The following is a 19,451-nucleotide window of genomic DNA, read 5'->3' as shown; positions in this document are numbered from 1 at the left end:
CACCCCGAAGCGCCCAATGGAGTTCCAGCAAGGCCGCGGCGCTTCCTGGGAATTGCAGTCCGGCCGCTCCGGAAGCGCCTCTCCCTGCTGCCAGCGCCGAACTGCGCCTCCCAAGAGCCTTCGCGCGGGCCGCCTCCTCCCCCGCGCAAAGCCCGCCGGGAGCAGCAGTCTCGGAAGGCCCGGGCGCCGCTCTGCCCAGGCGGGCGCGGGACTCGTTTCCCGGCGTGCCCCGCGCGCGGGGGTGGGCGTGTCCGGTGGGCGTGTCCAGCCTGAGGGAGCCGGGCGGGCGGACGGACGGGCGGGCGAGCCGAGCGCGGCTGCGGGGATGATGTCGGTGCGGGTGGCGGCCCCGCCGGCCGTGGAGCTGAAGGAGCTGGCCGGGCCTCTGGACAAGGCCCCCGCCGCCTCCGCCCCCGGGCCCTGCTCGCCCGGCCCGGCTTTGGCGAGCGAGAAAGCGGCGCCGGCGCCCCCCGGCTCGGCTGCGACCAAAGCCCCCCAGGCCTCGGCCATGAAGCGCTGCGAGCCGCCGCTCCGGCTGGCCGGCCACGGGGGCGACGGGGCGGGAGGGCCGCTGGGCGAGGCGCTGGTCAGCCCCGACGGGACCGTCACGGAGGCCCCGCGCACCGTCAAGAAGGTAAGGACTACAGGGCCCATCGTCCCCGGCCAGAAGGGGATTTCCCCCCCCCCCACACACTCCTCCCTTCTCCTTTGCCCGTGGGGGTTGAGGGGATGGGAGTTGTAGTCCCCAGGAGGGGAGTGGGGGTCGTCTCGTCTCGGGACTACAGGGCCCATCGTCCCCTGCCCCCACCCCCACCCACCCGCCGGGCTACCAGATATGGTTCCCCACTCTTGCCCGTTGGGGGTGGTGGGAGTTGTAGTCGCTTGGATGGGAGGGCGGATCGCCTCCTCTCGGGACTACAGGGCCCATCGTCCCCGGCCAGAAGGGGATTTCCCCCCCCACTCCTCCCTTCTCCTTTGCCCGTGGGGGTTGAGGGGATGGGAGTTGTAGTCCCCAGGAGGGGAGTGGGGGTCGCCTCCTCTCGGGACTACAGGGCCCATCGTCCCCTGTCAGAAGGGGATTTCCCCCCCCACTCCTCCCTCCCTTTGCCCGTGGGGGTTGAGGGGATGGGAGTTGTAGTCCCCAGGAGGGGAGTGGGGGTCGCCTCCTCTCGGGACTACAGGGCCCATCGTCCCCTGTCAGAAGGGCTCCCTCCTGCCCTTGGGGGATGATGGGAGTTGTAGTCCCCCGGGAGGGGAGGGGGAGAGGGTCCCCAGAGAAGCTCCTGGTGTTGGGTGGGGTGGGGGGGTCTTTCAAGCCTGGGGAGGAGATCGGGGGTCTTGCCCCCTTGTGGTTCTGGGGGAGGGGGGCGAGGGCCTTTGCAATTGGGGGGGTGGGAGGGCTTGTCCTTTGTGGGGGGGGACGACGGACCATCAAGGGTCTTTCTTGGGGGGGGGGAGTTCTAGGGTCTTCCCTTTTGCAGACTGGGGGGGAGTTGCAGCCTGAGGGGGGGGCATTGAGGCTCTGTGGAGTCTGAGGGTGGGGGAGTTCGGGGGTCTTTGCCGCCTGGAGGGGCCTAGGGCCATGGGGAGGGGATCGAGGGTCTTGGCAGTTGGGGGGATCGGGGTGTGTGTGTGTCTTGCCCTTTGCAGCTCAGGGGAGCCATCGAGGGTCTTTCTTTGGAGTCGAGGGTCTTTGCAGCCTGGAAAGAATCAGGGCTCTTGTCCTTTGCAGACTTGCGGAGTTGGGGTGTCGAGGGTCTTTGCAGACGGAAGGGATCGGGGGTCTTGCTCTTTGTAGTCTGGGGAGGTCATTGAGGGTCTTTCTTTGGAGTCTGGGAGCTTTCGGGGGGGGGGGCTTCACCGCCTGGAGGGGTTGGGGGTCTTGCCTTCTGCAGCCTTGGGGTGTGGTGGAGGGTCTTTGCAACAGGGGCCATCAGAGGTCTTCTCCTCTGCAGGCTCATGGGTGGGTGGGAGGAGGGAGGGTCTTTGCAGCCTGGGGGGAGACCGGGGGGGGGGTCTTGCCCTTTGTAGCCTGGAGGGGGTCGAGAGTATTTGCAGTTGGGGAGATTGCGTGGGGGTCTTGCCCTTGGTAGCCTGGAGGGGCATTGAGGGTCTTTCTTTGGAGTCTGGGGGAGGATCTGAGGGTCTTTGCAGGCTACGGTGGTTGGGGTCCTTTCCAGTGTCGAGTGGGGGGGGCGGTTTGAGGATTTTTGCAGCCTGGGGAGGGTATGGGAGTCTTGTTCTCTGCAGCCTTCACCTGGGAGAAGTTGGGGGTCTTGCAGCCCCCTTCCTCCTAGGAATCAGGGTGAACATGGCCAGTTGAGATCAAACCAGTCTCTCTCCCCCCTCCTCTTGGTAGCCCCCTTGAGTGACCCCCTCTGGGTGGCCAAAGCCTGCCCCCCCCTCTCTCCTGCCATGTGTGGCCCTCGGCACCTTCTCTGAAGGAAAAGCATCCCTGCTTCCTGGCCCCCAGCTTGGCATTGTTGCGGGCATTGGCTGTGCCCGAGGGGCTTCTGTGTGCGAAGCATGGACCGGCTCCTCTTGGGAGCAGGGACCCCCGTTATTTCAGAAGCTTCCTTTCTACACCCCAATACGTCTTCTAGCTCAGAGTGAAGAGCAATTTTAGGCATGTACGTTATGGATTTTATTCAATGTATATGTCTCATTATGGCTCTGGGTTAAGAGAGGGAGCCAGTTTGGTCTTGCAGTTAAGGCACCAGGCTAGAAAACAGGAGACTGGGAGTTCTAGTCCCACCTTAGGCATGAAAGCCGGCTGGGTGATTTTGGGCCAATCACCAGGAGACAGTGAGTTCTAGTCCCACTTTAGGCATGAAAGCCAGCTGCATGACTTTGGGCCAATCCCTCCCTCCCTCTTTCAGTTTTGCTCTCCCTTAAATTACATGGTGGTTAGTTGATTCTAAGGCATGTTGTGGTGGGAATCTATATTTGGGATCGTCTAGTTTTTCTTCCCTTGCACTTCATTGCAACCCAAGCAGAGAAAAACAGAGATCTGAGTACCGTATATTTAACTCAGGGAGCCTTCAAACCTTCCGTGGTCCAATATTTGAGGGGCTGCTCCCAAAAAGAGGGGGCCCACCTATTCTCTAAAGCAGTGTTTCTCAACCTTGGCAACTTGAAGATGTCCGGTCTTCAACTCCCAGAATTCCCCAGCCAGCGAATGCTGGCTGGGGAATTCTGGGAGTTGAAGTCCGGACATCTTCAAGTTGTCAAGGTTGAGAAACACTGCTCTAAAGCACCTGAGGGCAGGACAAGAAGCACCAGGTGGAGACTAAACAAGGAGATAAGCAACCTGGAACTAACAGTGAGGACAGTTAACCAGTGGGACTCCTTGCCTCCAGAAGTGGTGGGTGCTCTGTCTGACACTGGAGGTTTTCAAGAAGAGACTGGACAGCCATTAGTCTGATATAGTTTAGGGTCTCCAGCTTGAGCAGAGGGTTGGTCTAGAACACCTCCGAGGCCCCTTCCAACTCTGTTGTTCTGTTTAAGTCATCCTAACTTTATATTTTGAGTCCCAGCCCCTTCTGCAGAATTCGTTCCCAGGTTAAACGGAGCGAAAAAGGAAAGCAGGTGCCTCAAGAAGGATTGCGGGCCGTTGAATAACTGAAGATAAAACAGTGGTTTTCTCGGTCCAGGAATGTTGTTTTGCCTGATAAGACAGGGTCTTATCTTGCTTCCCCCCCCTGGTTCTCAGGGTTAACAAGGCAGTCCGAGAATGCCTTTTGCAACGCAAAATAGACTAAAGCACCATATACTTGAAATTTCAAGTCTACGTGCACTTTGGAGTAAGAAGAGGAAGGGAGAATGGCTACTCGGATAAGCAGCGAAACGTGTCAAACCAAAAAGGACTCAACTGTGACTCAACTTCCAGACAATTGGTGTTCAGTGTTTCTCAACCTTTTAAGGTGGGGTGGGGGGACTTCAATTCCCAGAATTCCCCTTGGGCTAAAGTCATCAAGGTTGAGAAACACTGATCCATTTAATGAATAGAACAGGGTTAGAATATAGAAGAGAAAATAGAATAGAATATATAGGAACGGAATAGGATAGAATAGAATAGGAAAGAACAGAGTGGGAAAGAATAGAAAAGAATAGAGAATAGAATAGAATAATGAAAAATACAGAAGAATAGAAATTAAATAGGATAGGATAGAAGATAGAATAGAATTGAATTAGAATATAGAAGAGAATATTGAAGAGAAGAGGAAATAGAATAGAATAAGGGATAGGATAGGAAATAGAATAGCCAGTTAGATTTCGGAAGTCCATATGGGCCCATTGCTTCCATTGAAATGTCAGGCGTTGCTGGCTGAGCCTTATGGGAGCTGCTGGGCTAATAGAGTTGGGACTCTGGCATCCTGGGTGCCTTCTGAGCTTGGTGGTGTTCTTGCAGGCATCTCACTACCCAACTAGGTAACAGCATCAGTGCTAGAAGGTAGGAGGAGGAGTATGGGGTCCTCGGTGCTCTGTGATTGATTTATTGCAGGCGTCTCATGACCCAAGTAGGGAACATCATGAGTCTTAAGGGCTGTTCTTGGTTGGATAGACCGTTTTTGGGGGGTGGGTAGGGCCTTCAGTGGCTTTTGACATGGATTGCTCTAGGTAGGTGGTTCTTTTGATGTCACCTGGTTATTGGTTAAAAATCACTCTTAGGGCAAAAAAATAGTTTGCATTCCCTACCTGTCTTACTGGATACAGGGAGTGCAAGATGTAAAACCCTTCATTCCGTGAGTGAGTGAAGTTTTTTTTAAAAAAACCCATGACTGTTTTTCACACATACCACCATTGCAGCATCCCCATGGTCACATGGTCAAAATTTGGACGCTTGGCAACCAGCTCATATTTATGACGGTTGCAGGGTCAGCTGACCCCTTTTTGCGACCTTCCGAAGAGAGAGAGAGAGAGAGAGAGAGAGAGAGAGAGGGAGGGAGGGAGGGATGGATGGATGGATGGATGGATGGATGTATATTGATAGAGATGGATGGATGGATGGATAGATGGATGGATGGATGGATGGATGGATGGATGGATGGATGGATGGATGGATAGATAGATACAAATGGGTAGAGATAGTAAATGATAGATAGAGATAGATAAAGATAGATAAAGATAGATAAAGATAGATAGATAGATAGATAGATAGATAGATAGATAGATAGATAGATAGATAGATGATAGATAGATATGGTAGATGAGATAGATAGATAGATAGATAGATAGATAGATGATAGATAAATAGATATGGTAGATGAGATAGATAGATAGATAGATAGATAGATAGATGATAGATAGATAGATAGATAGATAGATAGATAGATAGATAGATAGATAGATAGATGATAGATAAATAGATATGGTAGATAGATAGATAGATAGATAGATAGATAGATAGATAGATAGATAGATAGATAGATACTGGTAGATGAGATAGATAGATAGATAATAGAGATAGATAGATGATAGATAGATAGATAGATAGATAGATAGATAGATAGATAGATAGATAGATAGATAGATAAATAAATAGATAGATACTGGTAGATAGATGATAGATAGATAGATAGATAGATAGATGGATGGATGGATGGATGGATGGATAGATAGATAGATTGATAGATAGATAGATAGATAGATAGATAAGAGAATGAATAACTTCATTGTCACTTTGAATGCACACTAATTGGCATACATTAAAGCTCTCAAAGGGTCACCACCTCCCACATACACTGCAGAAACACGGCAGAATAAATAAAATAAATTCAAAAATTATGCCTATACTTACATATATTATACGACCCAGAGAAACCACACAGTCTAGTTCGGCGACAGAAACAAATCTTGCGAGTTTACCAGACGGGTGGCCTAGGGAACAAAGCTGTTGCAGAATCTGGAAGGGTAGAACATTTTGAAGAAGAAATTGTCCCCATTTGGATGGATGTTGATAAAAATCGAATAAAATGTCCTGGCGGCAGACAGACAGGGAAACCTTCACAGAAGATATAACCAAGGTTTGTGCTTATTAAAATAACCAGCATCACAAAGACTCCTGTATTTGGTTTGGTTTAGTTTATTAAATAACCCAGGGGGTCTCTAAACTTGGCAACGTTTAAGACTTGTGGGCTTCGACTCCCAGAATTCCCACGCCAGCGTCTGAAGTCTTAAAAGTTGCCAAATTTGGAGACCCCTGGAATATTTCATTGAGCTGAGCTAGCCTTTGGGGTGTTCTGAGCGAGGCTTCCCAAGAGCATGAAGCCAACTCCTGGTCCCAACAAAAAACCCTTTTATTAATTGTCTGTGAATTCTGCTCATTCACAAAGTCTTTCGAGGGAGGATTTGCAGTCACAGACCTTATCTGGCTTGGAGAGCTGCCAGGCCGATATATCTGCAAAACTTGGCAAGGAGTCTCGGAGAGTCACCAACCAATGAAGTGAACTGATTGTCTCCTGCAAACTCCACTCCCCTGTCGCTCCTCTTTTATTCCCTCTGGGAGGGGCCATTCACCGTCCACCTGTGGCCTTACTCCCAAGTCGACTCCTGTTCTTTAGCTGTTCCCTTCGTCTGGCAGCTCTGCCCATGCGCCCACTGGGAACAGGCTCCAGCTGTTCTTCTGCCTCACTGATGTCCGACTCCGAAGGCAGCTGATAACCCCTCTCTGCCTCCGACACAGAGCCCTCATCAGAGCCTCCCCCAGACTCCAGGACTGGCCCAGGTTCCTCCCCAACCTCCTCACTGTCCGAATCTGCTGCCAGCTCTGCTGACCGCTGGAGGGCCACAACAGGGGGGGGGGGTATTTTGCCACACGTTATCTATAGCAGAAATCAAGAGCCGAGGTGGCGCAGTGGTTAAATGCAGCACTGCAGGCTACTTCAGCTGACTGCAGTTCGGCTGTTCAAATCTCACCGGCTCAGGGTTGACTCAGCCTTCCATCCTTCCAAGGTGGGTAAAATGAGGACCCGGATTGTTGTTGGGGGCAACATGCTGACTCTGTAAACCGCTTAGAGAGGGCTGAAAGCCCTAGGAAGCGGTATATAAGTCTAACTGCTATTGCTATTTGGCCCAGGGTCATCCATAACAATACAAGTGAACATTTTGGCATCATCCTGTTAATTTATAAACCCCAATTGAACCGCTGTGGTTATAGAAGGAATAAATATTAATTTATAATGCGGGGTGATGGACACTTCCTGGCTATCACAACGCCTGTCAAAGTTGGTGGAATAAAGATTGATGCGGCACGGCGGTTTGGAATTAAAATGTAGATCCGCTCTGAAAAGCATTGCTCGGGACTGAACGTCGAAAGAGGGCAAGGAGGCTCTTGATTGAAATCGTTCTGTCACTAAGAGCAAACTCTGTTGCCTGGTCTGGTTGCTGAGGAACAGAAAACTTGTCCTGATAAAACCCTCAATAAATCCAAAGCTAAAAAAATCTGCTTCAGATGATCTTGCAAATGGGGGGGGGGATTCAGAACTCGTGGCTGAGAAAAGCCAAGCATTTGCATCTCTCTGCATCGTGTGATCCGAATGGAAATCCAGTGGATTCCATTTCCTGCTGCCAGCTTAGACATGCTAACATAAAATAAATTAAGGGCGGGGAGGGGGAGAGGGGGATAAAAGACCTTAAAATTAATTATATTAAAGTGTGGAGTCCCTAGACCAGTGTTTTTCAACCTTGGCAACTTGAAGATGCCTGGACTTCAACTCCCAGAATTCCCCAGCCAGCGAATGCTGGCTGGGGAATTCTGGGAGTTGAAGTCCAGGCATCTTCAAGTTGCCAAGGTTGAAAAACACTGCCCTAGACTACCAGAACTTAACTGGATACACGAATCTTTAATCAAAAGGATGGAAGGAAGACCTAGAACATTCAAACTTGGCAACTTTTAAGATGGGTGGACTCCAACTCCCAGAATTCCCTAGCCAGTATCTTAAAAGTTGTCCTAGAACAGACAGCAGTAGAAAGATTAGCTTTTCTATACCTTGTATCTGTTTCAGGGGAGGAAAATAGAATCTATCTATCTAGCTATCCATCCATATATCTATATCTGTTCTGTCCCCCCTTCTCCGCTCGTTAACAGACGACAGGCAGGCAGACTCAAAGGGAAAGAACTTTATCAGTCCTCGGCTCTGACTGGCTGCGAGCCCAAAAATAAACATAAATGAAGTCTCTGACAAGATAACAGAATGCAAAACAAAACTCTTACAAAGCAATGCACTTCTCCAAGTGTCTCCTTGAATCAGGGTTACAGAAAGCCAATCACTTCTCCAAGTGTCTCTCACAAACAAACCACGACCGATGAACGTTGAATGAACGTTGACTCCTGCAACCAGGCCGTGGCACCATCCATTCTTTTATCACCAGAAGCCGCCACTAACGAGCCCCAGCTGCATTGTTAATCTTGCATCCCGAAAAGACTCACAGGAGACTTCTGCTGAGTCACAACAATATCCATATCTATATATAATCAATCTCTCTCTCACTCTCATTCTCACTTTCACTGTGTGTGTGTGTGTGTTCCAGCATAACTCTGGAATGCCTTGAACAATTTCAACTAAACTTGGTATACAGATGACTTACTCTCTGGAAAAAAAATACTGTGGGGCCAAGACACCCCTAACATCCCTTGGGGGTGTGTGTTCTGTTAAGATGCAGCCTGTTGTGCTGTAAAATGGCTTCTACTGTACAGCTCAGTAGAGTTGCCATGGCTTCACAGTACTCCACAAGGGGACTCCCTCTGGTAAAGGGGACATTGTCAGAAATGACGTTTGGTCCAGATATTTCCCCCCTATAAATAAATAAATAAATACCAGGGCAACGATGGATTATCAGCTAGTAGAATATAGCAGTGTTTCTCAACCTTGGCGACTTTAAGTCCCGTGGACTTCAACTCCCAGAATTCCCCCAGCCAGCTCTGCTGGCTGGGGGATTCTGGGAGTTGAAGTCCACGGGACTTAAAGTCGCCAAGGTTGAGAAACACTGGAATATAGAATTGGCCAAGTGTGATTGGACACACAGGCAATTTGCACATGCAAGCAACAAAGTGATCGATCAATTTATTTATTTTTATTTATTAATAAGATTTATAGGCCGCCCAATCCCGAGGCCCTCGGAGGTTCTCTCTCTTTGCTGCTCCTTGAACTCTGCTGATGTTAACGTTATTTTTGTACCTCGTTGCCTGCCAGAAGTGACATTAACCCGTTAACCTCTGCTGATAACTGCAGAAATTATATGTGTGATGAACACTTTGCCTTTGGGCAAACTCTTTTGACACCCTGGAATGGATGGGTGAGGTCAAATACGGGCCGTCACTCAAAATCCTGCCTGTTACTTGATCTCAGATATAGATATATATATACAAATGTTTTGGAGGTTAAAGGCTCTTGAACCCATTGCCCTTCTGGGTGTGTTTGCTGCAGTTAAATGGTTGAGCTTCTGCCATCAAGTGTTTGCAGAGAATATAGGGAGTCCTCGACTTACGACCACAATTGAGTCCAAAGGGGTGGGGGGGTCAACCTCTTCTCCAAAGCCCCTTGAAGAAGCAAGGGATGGAAACTAATCAAGGAGGGAAGCAAGCTGGAATGAAGGAGAAATTTCCCGAGAATGGAAACAATTAACCAGTGGAACAGCTTGCCACCAGAAGTTGTGGGTGCTCCAACACTGGAGGTTTTTAAGAAGAAATTTGGCAACCCTTTGTCTGAAGTGGTAGAGGGCTTCCTGCCTGAGCAGTGGGGTTGGACTAGAAGACCTCCAAGGTCCCTTCCAACTCTGTTGTTCTATTCCGTTCTGTTTGCTTCCAAGTAAGACATTTGTGCAGTGGAAGTAGAATCCTTGGGCTGGAAGGGACCTTGGAGGTCTTCCAGTCCAACCCCCTGGCTTATACCATCCCATTGGGGTCTTGTTTCTCAACCTCGGCAACTGGAAGAGGTGTGAATTCCAACTCCCAGAATTCCCCAGGGCTGCCTGAGGAATTCTGGGAGTTGAAGCCCACACCCCTTAAATTTGCCATAGTTGAGAAACACTAAACAACGGCAGTATCTCTATGTGTCTGTCTGTTTTTGCCATTCTCGAACTGTCTGTTGATCTATGTCCCGCCCTCCCTCCCCATCCATCCATCTTTTCCTTTCTTCCTTCTCATCCATCCATCCCTCTTTTCCTTTCTTCCTTCCCTCCCTCTCATCCATCCATTTTTCCTTCCTTTCTTTTTTCCTTCCTTCCTTTTATCTCTTTCCTTCCTTCCTCCCTTTCTTCTATTTTCCTTCCTTCCCTCTCCTCTCCTTCCTTCCTTCCTTCTTTCTCTTTTCCTTCCTTCCTTCTCTTTTCCTTCCTTCCTTCCCTCCCTCTCATCCATCCATCTTTTCATTCGTTCCTTCCTTCCCTCCCATCCATCCATCTATCCATCTTTTCCTTCCTTCTTTCTCTTTTCTTCCTTCTCTCTCTTTTCCTTCCTTCTCTTTTCCTTTCTTTTCTTTTCCATCCTTCCTTCCTTATTTCTCTTTTCGTTCCTTCCTTCCTTCCCTCCCATCCATCCATCCATCCATCCATCTTTTCCTTCCTTCCTTCTCTTTTCCTTCCTTCCTTCCCTCCCTCTCATCCATCCATCCATCTTTTTGTTCGTTCCTTCCTTCCCTCCCATCCATCCATCCATCCATCCATCTTTTCCTTCCTTCTTTCTCTTTTCTTCCTTCTCTCTCTTTTCCTTCCTTCTCTTTTCCTTTCTTTTCTTTTCCATCCTTCCTTCCTTCTTTCTCTTTTCGTTCCTTCCTTCCTTCCTTCCCTCCCATCCATCCATCCATCCATCTTTTCCTTCCTTCTTTCTCTTTTCTTCCTTCTCTCTCTTTTCCTTCCTTCTCTTTTCCTTTCTTTTCTTTTCCATCCTTCCTTCCTTATTTCTCTTTTCCTTCCTTCTCTCCTTCCTCCCTCCCTCCCTCCACCCAAACCATGGCCTAGCCACTGTGCCACCACAGTCCTCCCTCCCTCCCTTCCTTAGCTCATCCGTTCCTGCTTCCCCTTGAATACTGAATATTCATTTTTGCAGGAAGGAAGTGGGCCGTTTCAGCCCCGCCGCCATCTGCCCTAATTGTACTAAGCATCGGCTTCAGCTCCCTGCTGTGGATTTTTAAAGGGAAGCATTTCCCTTCTCATCCTGTTACCTCCACCAGATTTAAATGATCCAGAGGGATCCCGGGGAGAAGCCAACAAAGGAACCCTCTTGTCCTCCTTTGAAGAGGCCTGCCTGCCTTTTGTGGAGTTGGCTCCCTCTTAGCTACTACCAGGATGCCCCTCTTTGCATGCCTGGGAGACAAGAACCCCCTCTCGGATGGCCTGTCTTATCCCAGATAAAGGGTTTATCTGAGCCGGGGCCCATTTTCCTATGCCCAGCCCTTGGATGGGCAGGGGATGGCAGAGGCCAGGGGGGTTTTCAAATCCGATCCCTGCTTCTCTCATCCTTCCACAGCTTCCCCAAAAGAGTTGAGCGCCTATTTTATTTACCGGAGAATTATCCTGTGAAATTAGCACCCGGAGCCCAGCTCTGAGTAGGAAAAGGCATTCGGTCCTCGGCATCGTCTTCTTTTTTTAAAACAAAACAAAACCCCATAATCTCTACATGCAGAAGTTGAACCCAGCAGCTTCCCAGTCTGACAGTAATTCCTCAGTAGTTGCATCTCCTCCTCCAGCTGGCAGGCAGGTTCCTGGACAAGGCAGGCTGGCCAGGTGAGAACATCTGGATGGGTAACTGGGTTGCTCCAGAGTCTCCTCCACGGAACCCTTGCGACCTTTGACCCGTGTCAAGTCATCCTGCCCAAGCCCTGAGCTTTAGGAAGGGGCTAGCCATCCCCTCCCTCAACTGCTTTCTTTCTTTCTTTCTTTCTTTCTTTCTTTCTTTCTTTCTTTCTTTTTTCCTTCCTTCCTTCCTTCCTTCCTTCCTTCCTTCCTTCCTTCCTTCCTTCCTTCTTTCCCTCTTTCTCTTGCTGCTAGCCTCCCTCCCTCCCTTCTTGCTTCCTTGCTTGCTTTTCCTTTCTTTCTTCCTTATTTCCCTCTTTATCTTCCTTCCTTCCTGATTCCTTGCTTTTCCTTTTCCTTTTCCTTTCCTCCTTCCTTTCTTTCTTTCTGCCTTTCTTCCCTTCATTGTTGCTTGCTTTCCCTCTTCCTCCCTATCCATCCATCCTTCCTTTCTCTTTCTTCCTTTCCTCCCTCCTTTCTTCTTCCTTCCTTCCTTTCTTTCTTCCATTCTTGCTTGCTTTCCCTCTTTCTTTCTTCCTCCCTATCCATCCATCCATCCCTCCTTTCTTTCTTCCTTTCCTCCCTCCTTTCTTCTTCCTTCCTTCCTTCCTTCCTTCCTTTCTTCCCTTCATTCTTGCTTGCTTGCTTTCCTCTTTATCTTCCTCCCTATTCTTCCTTCCTTCCTTCCTTTCTTTCCTTTTCCAGTTCTTTGTCGCTTTCTCTCTCTCTCTCTTTCTCTCTCTCTCTCTCTCTCTTTCCTATTCATCCCTCCCTATCTCTTTGTCCTTCAATATCTGTCCTGCAGTTAAACTGTGGAGTCCTTGATGCTCCCTGAGGCTGTTGCAGCTGTTTCCCAACACGGTAACTTCACCCGTCTGAGTTTGGGGTTTGTTCCCTGTTAAGATACAGTCAGTCCAGGCCCCAACGCGGGGGACACCCCCCCCCCAATCTCCTGCAAAACTGGCAGGGCAAGCTCTTGCATGTCACCAGGGTGTAAGCCCCACACTGACTACCTCTGATGATGTAACCTAATTGGGTAATAAAATGTCTGTTGGCAAAGCAGACTCGGCTCAGAGAGCACCGAGGACACCATTTATTTATTCCATTCCTACAGCCGCTTGTCTTGCATGCAATTTTGCAATTTTAATAGATTTGTATGCCGCCCAATCCCGAAGGACTTCGGGCGGCTTACATAAAAGGACTCGTTACATATTGCAGGACTCCCAAGTGGCCAGATACATCCAAGCTTTTAAAAACGGCCCACCCCCATCCATGTCCCAGTCCTCCCTGCGTGCTGAGAGCCACTTCCCAGCCCAGGGAGCTGAGGTGTGTGTGTGTGGGGGGGGGGGGAGTGGATAGTTTTAAAAACACCAGGCCCCTGTTTGACACCATGAGGTTTGGGCCTCACGTAGAGGAGGGGAGGAAGGCAGCGTTACCGAAGGCAGCCCTAAACCACGGCTTGCTCAGCGTGGTCCTGGGCAGAGCCTGGGGTGGGGTGGGGGTGGGGGGATAGGAGGACATCTGGCCACGTGTGATGTTTGTCCAGGGTTGTCACCAGGAGGCAAATCTGTCTGAACGTAGCTGTCAAATTTGATTCAGGTCCAGCAGCACAGATTCATTTTAAATAAGACCATTTTTAAAATGCACCATTAGAAGCCAATGCCCGTTACAGCGTTCTATTCTATTTTTTACTCCACATTCTGTTCTATTCCTTTCTATTCTATTTTCTATTCTACATTCCATTCTATTCTGTTTTCTGTTCTATTTTTTATTCTCTTCTATATTGTCTTCTATATTCCATTTTATTCTGTTCTATTCTATTTTCTATTTTCTATTTTACATTCAATTCCATTCTATTCTGTATTCTGTTCTATTCTTTATTCTCTTCTATATTGTCTTCTCTTCTACATTCCATTTCATTCTATACTATTCCGTTCTGTTCCATTCTATTCTATTCTATTCTCTATTCTATTCTCTATTCTACATATCCGTTCTGTGTTCTATTCTATTCTGTATTCTATATTTTGTTCTATTCTTTTCTATTCTACATTCAATTCCATTCTACTCTGTATTCTGTTCTATTCTTTATTCTCTTCTATATTGTCTTCTCTTCTACATTCCATTTCATTCTATACTATTCCGTTCTGTTCCATTCTATTCTATTCTATTCTCTATTCTATTCTCTATTCTACATATCCGTTCTGTGTTCTATTCTATTCTGTATTCTATATTTTGTTCTATTCTTTTCTATTCTACATTCAATTCCATTCTACTCTGTATTCTGTTCTATTCTTTATTCTCTTCTATATTGTCTTCTCTTCTACATTCCATTTCATTCTATACTATTCCGTTCTGTTCCATTCTATTCTATTCTATTCTCTATTCTATTCTCTATTCTACATATCCGTTCTGTGTTCTATTCTATTCTGTATTCTATATTTTGTTCTATTCTTTTCTATTCTACATTCAATTCCATTCTACTCTGTATTCTGTTCTATTCTTTATTTTCTTCTATATTGTCTTCTTTTCTACATTCCATTTCATTCTATACTATTCCGTTCTGTTCCATTCCATTCTATTCTATTCTATTCTCTATTCTATTCTCTATTCTACATATCCATTCTGTGTTCTATTCTATTCTCTATTCTATATTTTGTTCTATTCTTTTCTATTCTACATTCCATTCTATTCTATTCTGTGTTCTGTATTCTATTTTTTAGTCTCTGTTCTCTTCTGTTCTATATTCTGTTCTCTTCTATATATTCTATTCCATGTTCTGTCCTATCCTATCCCCATTCCCTTCTATTCTATTAACGGTCGCTAAATAAACGGTTGTAAGTCAAGTCTTATAAGAGCCGAGGTGGTGCAGTGGTTAAATGCAGCACTGCAGGCTACTTCAGCTGACTGCAGTTCTGCAGTTCGGCGGTTCAAATCTCACCGGCTCAGGGTTGACTCAGCCTTCCATCCTTCCGAGGTGGGTGAAATGAGGACCCGGATTGTTGTTGGGGGCGATATACTGACTCTGTAAACCGCTTAGAGAGGGCTGAAAGCCCCATGAAGCGGTATATAAGTCTAACTGCTACTGCTAAGGACTACCTGTATTTCCCTCCGCCAACTACCTGAGTTCTCCCTCCACCATTCGACTGGTGCTCTCTTTCTGGATTTAATTTCCACCTGGCCTCCTCCGTATTTACGCCGAATCCTTTGGAGAAGAGGATTGCAGTAAAAACTCCCAAGGAGGGAGTACATTATCTCTTGTCTCCCTGACAAAACCTGGAGCTTCTTAGCAGAGCCAAACAGTGGGAAGTTCCTGAATGGGGGGGCTCAGAGGGGGGCACTTCAGGCTAGCGTAGTGGCAATTGAAAAGGAACCTTGACAACCATTGTCACTTCAATGCCACCTCTGTGGCAGGCAGGCCAACCGGTTGCCTTCAGGTGTAACCTTTGTGTCTGGAGCCAGTATCTTTTCATCGGTGGTTAGGCTGGCATCGTTTTCCTCCCTCCTCTGTGCTAGGAAATGGGCCCCCATGGGGAGCTGCCAAGAGCAGCGTTAATACTATACAGCTCCTAGAAAGGAAGCACGCTGCTTCTCTTCGAATTTAGGAAGGCGGGGGGGGGGAAATCTGTATTCATATGCTCTGCTAAAAAGAGATGGAAGGGAATAGAATAGAATGTAAAAGGAGCAGAACAAAGAATGTAGGTAGAATAAGGATAAGAAAGGAATCGAACAGAGTAGATTATTAGAACAGGAAGGAGTTGGAAGGAACCTTGGAGGTCTTCTAGACCAACCCCCTGCTTGGGCAGGAAGAGGAGGAGGCAGACACACAATGGATCTCCAACCTTCTTAAAAATCTCCAGTGTTGGAGCACCTACAACGGTGTTTCTCAACCTTGGCCACTTGAAGATGTCCGGACTTCAACTCCCAGAATTCCCCAGCCAGCGAATGCTGGCTGGGGAATTCTGGGAGTTGAAGTCCGGACATCTTCAAGTGGCCAAGATTGAGAAACACTGCAGGCGAATTTCTGGCATCCTTAGTGGAAAGTAGAGCCATGCTTTAAGATGGGTGGACTTCCACTCCCAGAATCCCCCCAGGCAGCATGCTTTAAGAGGGGTGGGATTCAACTCCCAGAATCCCCCCCCCCAGTTTACTTCTCCTTTTTCAGGGCAATTGTCCTACTCAAACTCTCCGAACTATTGGTGAAAAGATGGTAGGGAAACAAATGGGAACCATGGCACCCCAGCTGCACAATCTGTGTTTGTCCTCCTGGCTGGCATTCCTCAAGCAAGCTGCCTGTCTCCCCCCCCCCCCGCCCCCCTCCCTCGCCCTGTTCTCCCGGTATTTTTCTCCCTGCCATCCCCTCCGCGTGTCGGGCTGACGAATCGGGCAGAAAAGGCACCGATTGTTCTCTGTGCCCCGTCTGTGTGTGTTTTCCTTTTCCGTGCCAGCCTGGCAGGCTGGGTGCCCCTTTGTTCCCTTGGCAGGTTTTCTCCATCATAATAGAGCCCTGGTGAATTATTGATCCGTGCCCTCTTTCATCTCAAGCCAGGTTATCTGTTATCCCGGGCTTTCAGATTGGCCGAGCCGTGAGATAAGCCACTTGCCAGCCTGCCTATCGGGGAGTCAGCTTGCCGTGCCGATAGGATACTTCCAGCTTGGTTCAAGGACTTTTTTTCCCCCTATCTGTCTGTCTCATCTCTGTAAATCTAGCTTCCCTATTGGTGCTAAGCACGGATGGGAAGGAAATTAGCCGTTTCTTGCTCATCAAACAAAATGGGGAGCTGTTTGGATCAAACAGGGACAGGTTTGAAAAGGCGACATTCTTTAAGGAGCTGGGATTTTGATCCCGGGACCACAGGGAAGTTGCAATGGTGGTGTGAAAGATGATCCTGTCCCCTTTCTCAGGGGCGTGGTCACCTGGAAGCCCTCCCATGTCCCCTCCAGCCCAAAGATTCTATGTTCTAAGCCAGAGATCTCCAAACTTGGTGGTTTTAAGACTTGTGGACTTCAACTCCCAGAATTCCTCAGTCAGCATGCTTTGAGATGGGAGGACTTCCATTCCCAGAATCCAGCATTCTTTGAGATGGGAGAACTTCAACTCCCAATATTCTCCATCCAGCATGCTTTGAGATGGGTGGACTTCCACTCCCAGAATTGCCCATCCAGCATGCTTTGAGATGGGAGGACTTCAACTCCCAGAATTCAGCATTCTTTGAGATGGGAGAACTTCAACTCCCAGAATTCCCCATCCAGCATGCTTTGAGATGGGTGGACTTCCACTCCCAGAATCCAGCATGCTTTGAGATGGGAGGACTTCAACTCCCAGAATTCCCCATGCAGCGTTCTTTGAGATGGGAGAACTTCCACTCCCAGAATTCCCCATCCAGCATGTTTGAGATGGGTGGACTTCACTCCCAGAATTCCCCATCCAGCATTCTTTGAAATGGGAGAACTTCCACTTCCAGAATTCCCCATCCAGCATTCTTTGAAATGGGAGAACTTCCACTCCCAGAATTCCCCATCCAGCATGCTTTGAGATGGGAGGACTTCAACTCCCAGAATTCCCCATCCAGCATTCTTTGAAATGGGAGAACTTCCACTTCCAGAATTCCCCATCCAGCATTCTTTGAAATGGGAGGACTTCAACTCCCAGAATTCCCCATCCAGCATGCTTTGAGATGGGTGGACTTCCACTCCCAGAATCCAGCATGCTTTGAGATGGGAGGACTTCAACTCCCAGAATTCCCCATGCAGCGTTCTTTGAGATGGGAGAACTTCCACTCCCAGAATTCCCCATCCAGCATGTTTGAGATGGGTGGACTTCACTCCCAGAATTCCCCATCCAGCATTCTTTGAAATGGGAGAACTTCCACTCCCAGAATTCCCCATCCAGCATTCTTTGAAATGGGAGAACTTCCACTCCCAGAATTCCCCATCCAGCATGCTTTGAGATGGGAGGACTTCAACTCCCAGAATTCCCCATCCAGCATTCTTTGAAATGGGAGAACTTCCACTCCCAGAATTCCCCATCCAGCATGCTTTAAGATGGGAGGACTTCAACTCCCAGAATTCCCCATCCAGCATTCTTTGAAATGGGAGAACTTCCACTTCCAGAATTCCCCATCCAGCATTCTTTGAAATGGGAGAACTTCCACTCCCAGAATTCCCCATCCAGCATGCTTTGAGATGGGAGGACTTCCACTCCCAGAATCCAGCATTCTTTAAGATGGGAGAACTTCAACTCCCAGAATTCCCCATCCAGCATTCTTTGAAATGGGAGGACTTCCACTCCCAGAATTCCCCATCCAGAATGTTTGAGATGGGAGAACTTCCACTCCCAGAATCCAGCATTCTTTGAGATGGGAGGACTTCCACTCCCAGAATCCAGCATTCTTTGAGATGGGAGGACTTCAACTCCCAGAATTCCCCATCCAGCATGCTTTGAGATGGGTGGACTTCCATTCCCAGAATCCAGCATTCTTTGAGATGGGAGAACTTCCACTCCCAGAATTCCCCATCCAGCATTCTTTGAGATGGGAGAACTTCAACTCCCAGAATTCTCCATCCAGCATGCTTTGAGATGGGAGGACTTCCACTCCCAGAATTCCCCATCCAGCATGCTTTGAGATGGGTGGACTTGATGTGTCATGATACAAACTGTTGTAAGTCGAGTTCTAAACTCTATAGAAATTCTTGGTTGTCATTAGCTGTGATCACTGGAGGAGGCAGATAACACAATGGATTGCTAATTGCTTGGCTCTCTTTGTGGGTTTCCCCCCCAAGTTTGTGTTAACTCTTTCCAAAACAAGCTGAGTTATGAAGCCCAATTATTGGGGCCACCTGACTGGGAAAATACCAGCCTCAAATGAGCAGGGGGGGGGCTTGGCATACCTGAGCTCAGGTGTTCTAGCTGGCACACACCTTGTCGTCTTCTTGATATGCCACCTGGTTGGAAGGTATTTATAGTGAGAGAAGAGGATTTACACCGGGAAGGCTGATCCTTGGTGTGCGAAGATCAAAGCCACCAACAACATGAAGTCATAATGCCTCTCAAATGCACCTGAGAAGGCCACACCTGAAGGAACCACCTGGTTAATCTCTCTACCTGTTCTTCACCTGGTGTTAACCAGGCAACAAAAAAAACAGGATTCATGTGAGTGAAGTTCTGGTTTTTTAAAAGATGGAGAGGCACATGGGGAGCCCTTGGTCACAGCTGCATCGATTAATCAGTCACATAAAGCTGGAAGGGACCTTGGAGGTCTTCTAGTCCAACCCCCTGCTCAAGCAGGAGGCCTTATCTACCAGGGGTCTTCAAACTTGGCAACTTTAAGACTTGTGGACTTCAACTCCCAGAATTCTCCAGCCAGCAGAGCTGGCTGGAGAATTCTGGGAGTTGAAGTCCAACAAGTCTTAAAGCTGCCATGTTTGAAGACCTCTGCTATATATACAACGACAGACAAACGGATTTCCGATCTCTTCTTGGAATCCTCCCGTGATGGAGCACCCACAATTTCTGGTGGCAAGTTGTCCCACTGGTTAATTTTTCTCACTGTTAGGAAGTTTCCTCCTTCATTCCACGTTGCTTCTCTCCTGGATTAGTTTCCATCCGTTGTTTCTTGCCTTGCCTTCGGGTGCTTTGGGAAATAATTTGAAACCCCCCCCCCTCTTCTTTGGGGCAGCCCCCCCAAATACTGGAAGACTGCTGTCATGTTCCTAGTCCT

The 19,451-nt window shown here is 48.3% G+C and overlaps 1 protein-coding gene across 1 annotated transcript in view; it reads left to right on the top strand.

Moving 5' to 3' along the window:
* Window positions 1–255: 255 nt before the first annotated feature.
* AHCYL2 (adenosylhomocysteinase like 2) overlaps window positions 256–19,451 on the top strand; it is a gene marked incomplete at its 3' end in the record, with an annotated part of 55,777 nt that continues 36,581 nt past the window's right edge. Inside the window, 1 exon segment of the mRNA XM_087722443.1 lies at window positions 256–634. Within this exon segment, the coding sequence (XP_087578569.1) occupies window positions 326–634 (309 nt within the window).

The sequence above is a fragment of the Thamnophis sirtalis genome, unplaced genomic scaffold (genome assembly GCF_051295495.1).
Source record: "Thamnophis sirtalis isolate CommonGarterSnake01/CBP01778 unplaced genomic scaffold, rThaSir2_p1.2 scaffold_9, whole genome shotgun sequence".
NCBI lineage: Eukaryota > Metazoa > Chordata > Lepidosauria > Squamata > Natricidae > Thamnophis > Thamnophis sirtalis.
The sequence above is the reverse complement of the archived record's forward strand: the minus strand, read 5'-3'. Positions and strand labels throughout refer to the sequence as shown.